A 5,695-nucleotide genomic window follows, 5' to 3' on the forward strand; every position below is an offset into this window, starting at 1 on the left:
CCATTTGTTAGGAACTGAAGATGGTTTTCTGAGTTACCAGCCCTCTCTGTCACTGTCACAGGCAGAAGATATTTTTGTATTGTTTTCATAGTGAAATTTCCAATAAAAAGTTTTACTTCACCAAGAGGATGGACCAACACCGAGCCAGGTCACATAGGGGGCGGGAGGTTTTCACTCATCATCTTGCAAGTTTTTCAAGATATTTCAAGGTAAAACCTGTTCTGCTTTGAGCCAATTGGACTAGAAGTTTCCAGAGTCCCCTTCCAACCCGTCACCACGACGAAGATTTATGTGCTATTATGTAGCGCCTTTAAAACTCATCTGCGTCCCCTTCTGGGTTCCTCAATAAAAGGATGGCCCAGGTCCTCCGAAGTCTTGCACTCGTACTGAGCAAAGAGGGAGGTGCGTGAGTTCTGAGAACAAAGTCGCCTCTCAGGTTTAAGAACCGAAGCGCCTTTGGACATTGCAGAGACATTAAGTTGCATGGATTTAAAAAATACTGGATGGATTAACGGGCTAAAAATCCACCCAGTCCTGTTAAGCACAAACCCGCCATCTATAGCTCAGGAAATCTCTGACCTGCAAATTGTTGCAGTCTGGAGAGGTGCGTTGGGAAGGTATCGGGGTGTGTTTGCCCCAGTCCCGTACTCTTACCTGGACATCTGCTCTTGGCCCCGGGTAGAGGCAGGATACTGGGCAAGATGGGCCGTTGATTGGTCACCATGGCTGTTCCTATGTTATGTTTTTAATTCTGGGGCACTGTGACCTGAATGCTTTTGATTTCTGACTTCCTGGAGCGGGGAGGGTGAAGCAATTTCTGCAAGAAAAAAAACCAAACCCAACCATGCCAAAGAGGCGTCCAAATCAAACCATTTGTCCTTTTGTTTGCCTGCAAGGAGAGGGCGCTCACACTGCGTCTGCTGAGGGCCCCTGCCAAGCTTTGAAGGGTGTGGATAAACACACAGGCTTGCCCTTTGCATCCTATCAGCTCGAATCAAATAATCCAGCCACGATTTAAGTATTAGCGTAACCTCATCACCCAATTCCCACTGCCACCGAGCCCTCGCTGCCTGGGTAGCACATGTGCATGGGATGTGTCCCGTAGGATGAACTTGAGTAGACCTCCCTTCCCTGTCTCCCACAACACATTTGGGGCAGGTCATGTGCTCCTCTCAAGCACTGGAGAAGAGGGAGTCATTTGTAGAGCTGGGCAAACCCCCCTTATTTTCAATTTAAGTGGAAAACAGTCAAACGAGATAATTGTTTTCATCAGAGATTCTCTCTGAATCTCCTGGCTTTCCTCCAGCAGGGCTCTAAATCCACAAATGGATGTGCTTTATTGTTTTGTTGTGTTTCGTTGATTGCTGAAGACTGAAAAATCTTGGACGGGGAAAGAGGGCAGAATAAAAACCTGACAGTTGCAAAACTCACAGCTAGAAAAAAGTAGTTGTTATGGAAATTTTCAGTTTGCCTCTGGACTGGTTGCAGGGTGACCACAGCAAGCTCTTTGAGACCAGAGGGGATCTGTGCTGTGAGGACCCATCTCTAAGGGGAGCGGCTGGGGACCACCCTGGCCACATTGGGGTCTGACCACTCTGGGGTTTTCTTGGGGAAGAACTTGGCCATTTAGGACTTTCAAATAATAATCTTGGAGATATCAACAGACAATAGAGGGGAAAAAAATGGCCCCTTGGTCCTTTAGCATGGGTGCCTCATCAACAGGATGGGCTTTGGGGGCTCACTGCAAGGTCAACTTGTTGCGGTGCCTGCAAAGGGGGAAGGAGCTCTCACCACGGCAGGTTAGAAGCTGATGTGTGCTTATGGATGGGTAAGTGACAACTTCGACCCAGAGCTTAAGGTGATGTTGAGTCTTTAAAACATCCAAAAAACTCAGGGGAGGGAGGAGAAGAGATTGCAGAGCTTCTCAGGCCACTGCACCAGCACTGGTTTATCTCCTAACACTGCAGGAACTGTTGCGTTCCCTCTGAAGGCCCCTACAGGCTCCAGGTTACCCCTACAGACAGCAGCCCGAGGCATCCATAGGGGTGAGAGGCATTTTATTACCTGCTCAAGGCCTCTGTGATGTTGAGTGAACCCCCAAATCCTTGGTGTGTTTCTCGTTTTTCATGCAATGCGTTTGCACTTTGCAGCTGGCTGGTCGGCCACGAGGAGAACAAGCAAAAGACGGATGTGCACTACAGGTCTATGGGAGGAGAGGGCAACTTCAACTGGAGATTCGTCTTCCCCTTTGACTATCTCCCTGCTGAGCAAATGTGTTATGTTGCAAAAAAGGTGAGTGCCCCTGGGCAGGCGTTTCTACCTTCTCATAGTGACTCTGAGGTGAAGTGGGCTGCACGCTCCGAGACCCACACAGTGGCGGCACACATTGACCTGATTGCGGCAGTTCAGGGCTTAAAGGGGGCCCAGAGGAAAGGGGGGGACAAGCTTTTTAGGAGGGCCAGCTGTGACAGGACAAGGGGGGATGGCTTTAAACTAAACCAGGGTAGGTTTAAACTGGATCTAAGGAAGAAATTCTTTACAGTGAGGATGGTGAAACCCTGGCATGGGTTGCCCAGAGAGGGGGTGGAGGCCCCATCCCTGGGACCATTCCAGGCCAGGGTGGGCGGGGCTGGGACAACATTTGTGGGGTCAGAATGAGAGGTGGCTTTGTATAAAAAGTCTGGAGAGACTGGCCCTCCAGGAAGGACCCCTCTGGACTAGAGGCAGATGAATTTTAGGGTAGCGGTGTCAAAGTACTCTCCAGGTTGCATGGGAATTCCAAGCTGCCTGCTCAACAGCAGGCTTAGGCCAAAGGTGGAGATGGCATTTCCATGGGGATGGTCAGGTATGCACCTCTGTCTCCAGCATAGCCTAGTGGGCATCGTGCTGTACAACAACTTCACAGAAGGGCTGAGGAGGGGTGAAAGGAAGGAGCTGCCACCAGGAGCCTGAAGGGGTAGGTAGGAGGGACGTGTAGGGGAGCATGGCTTGGGATGTACCATTGAGGCAGAGATGGGGAGAAAACCTTCAGTTTGGGATTAAGGGTGAAGACGCCTTTGGTCTAATAATAGAGCTGGGTACTCGGTGGGGGAGTTAAAAGTGGGTGTGATTTTGCCCCCCTCGTTCTGACACCTGCAGTTGGCCATTGCTTTTGGTGTTCCTTACGTGAGTTAGTGTGATGGTCAGAGGTGGACTTGGAGTTGCACAGAGGGGAGGGAACAGGGATGGAGTTGGGGTGCATACATGGAAAAATGCTGGTGAAAATTGGACTGGCTCTCAAGGAAAGCTTTAGGGGAGAGAGATCTATGTGCTTAAATTTCCTGCTCATCACCTGGAGATTAAGAGCAGTATTGCTGGGTCTGTGTGGAGAGCAGGGACAACCCCTGCTTTTGAGACTCGGTCCTGTTTTGTGCTACCTCCCTGAAAGCTCAAACCCCTTCAGCCACCCAACCCTGAGACTTCATCCCGGCTCCCTGCCTTGCCGTTGTGAACTCAACCTCGATGATCCTTTGAATACAAAGACACCTCGTTGCAGTGGGACCATTGTGTTCCGTGTTGGGCCCCTCCCTCCCCGAAGGACCTGGGGGGGCTGGAGCGTGTCCAGAGAAGGGCAGCGGAGCTGGGGAGGGGTCTGGAGCCCCAGGCTGCTGGGGAGCGGCTGGGGGAGCTGGGGGGGTTCAGCCTGGAGCAGAGGAGGCTGAGGGGAGCCCTCATCGCTGCCTACAACTGGAGGGGGGAGCCGGGGGGGTCGGGCTCTGCTCCCAGGGAAGGGGCGATGGGACGAGGGGCAGTGGCCTCAAGTTGTGCCAGGGCAGGGTGAGGTTGGCCATGGGGAACAATTCCTTCCCCTTGGGCAGGGGTAGGGGGGCGGTTGGGCTGGGGGAGCTTAAAGGGCTTTCCCAACCCAAACCGTTCCCTGATTCCGTGATCTGCATCCACAACACTCACCTGGGACCCCCATCCCAGTTTTTTTTGTGGGGCCAGCAAGGTCCCAGCACAGCCTGGGTTGGAACTGGTGGTTTGGTGAGGAAGATGCTGAGCGAATTCCCCATCCCTCGAGCCAGACGATCCCCGCGAGGAGGCCTGGCCTCGAAATGAATCGCTGGATAGTTAAACTGATTGACAGAATCATAGCTGTACCCATTTCACGCTTCATGTTAAACAAATCAAAAGTACAGTGTGTACTACATTCAATTATCCCCCTTTGAAAAAGCAAAGACCCCCCTATAAACCATTTAAGAAAATACATCCCACTGTGCTGATATTGATTCTCCTCCGACCACATGTCTGCCAACACTGTATCAGAAAATAAACAGCTTGTAAAACCTCTCTGTAAAGGAAAAAATAATGAATGAAAAGCCATGCTTTGTATTTGTGGGACACATTCCGCTCTGGCAATTTTTGATCTCGCCATGTGCTGTTTGAACTCCAGGTTCATTACTGCTGCTGTAAAAGCCCATGCACCCAACTTTAAACACAGGCGATGGAAAGTGGAATTTAAATCAAAATGGTCAGATGGCAAATCCTGAGCTGCTAAAAGCCACCTGCACCCAGCCTGGCTGGTGTCGGCCCTCGGAGAGAACGCTGCTGGGAGGAAAGCGGCGTTCAGTTTGCTCTCCTTTGTTTGCCCCTGGCAGGCTGGAGCTGCCTTTAGCATTGCAGCATGGACCGCAGGAACGGGTCACCCCATCCCAGACTGTAAATGTGCTCCCAAAAGAGCCAGGGTGCCCCCGGGCGCCAGGGCCTCTGCGATGTTTAGTTCTGGTGCGCACGTCTAGGGGGGAGCTGGGAGCCTGCAAACCCGGGGAAAACCCAGGTGCCATGTGCTGGAACCGGACCCTGAAGCCTTGGGATGGCCAGTGGTGGCCGGGATTGTTTAATCCTTGCTACAGCACTGGAAGTTTTGGGAATTTTATCCCCAAAGCTACAAAGCACTGAGATTTCTTGGGGGTTTGAGGCTTCAGCCTTCCCACGGGGCACCTCAAGGGAAAGCAGGAGTCTGTAAATCCTGTGAGCATCCATTCAACTTATAGATGGGCAGTGTAGGCTCTTGTTCCTGCTTTTCTAAACATTTTAACCCTTTCAGAATGTTTTTCCATCCATTTCTTCCCTTGCTGCCATCATGTTATAAAGATTTTGCTTCTCCTTCCGAGGCAGGAATTTACCCCATTCTGAATTTCATAAAAAACCCCACGAGAGAGCAAGTCCACCTTCGGGACAGCGCTTCTGAAAATACGTAAATGCATGTTTCTTCAACATCCTCTCTCAGAATTTCCAGCCCCATCCCTGGGAACATTCCAGGCCAGGTTGGCCGGGGCTGTGAGCAACCTGATGTGGTTCAAGGTGTCCCTGCTCCTGCAGGGGGGTTGGGCTGGGTGACCTCTGGGGGTCCCTTCCAACCCAAAACATTCGATGATTCTGTGATTCTATGATTTATTCAGAATTCCCTTCTTCTGGTCTTGCTTCTTTTTGTGCCCTCTTTTCCTAGCAGCCACGGCCAAGCCGAGCCATGCCGTCTGCCTGGCCCGCAGCACGCGTGCGGCTCGCCGAGTCCTGCAAAAGGACACTTTCTTAAATTGCAAACCACGCGGTCGTTGTGGTGAAAGGGTCGCTACACATCGCGTGCTGGAGCGCTGTTATTCCCTGGGGGGTGCCAGGGTAGAAAGGCAGGCTCAGCACCCCTGGCGTGTTTGCA

The 5,695-nt window shown here is 51.6% G+C and overlaps 1 protein-coding gene across 1 annotated transcript in view; it reads left to right on the forward strand.

Moving 5' to 3' along the window:
* Positions 1–5,695, forward strand: part of DYSF (dysferlin) — a 109,469-nt gene that overhangs the window by 85,900 nt on the left and 17,874 nt on the right. Inside the window, exon 48 of the mRNA XM_035896592.1 lies at positions 2,151–2,292. Within this exon, the coding sequence (XP_035752485.1) occupies positions 2,151–2,292 (142 nt within the window). The remainder of the gene's footprint in view (positions 1–2,150; positions 2,293–5,695) is intronic.

Source organism: Egretta garzetta, unplaced genomic scaffold (assembly GCF_000687185.1).
Source record: "Egretta garzetta isolate BGI_Z169 unplaced genomic scaffold, ASM68718v1 scaffold506, whole genome shotgun sequence".
Taxonomy (NCBI): domain Eukaryota; kingdom Metazoa; phylum Chordata; class Aves; order Pelecaniformes; family Ardeidae; genus Egretta; species Egretta garzetta.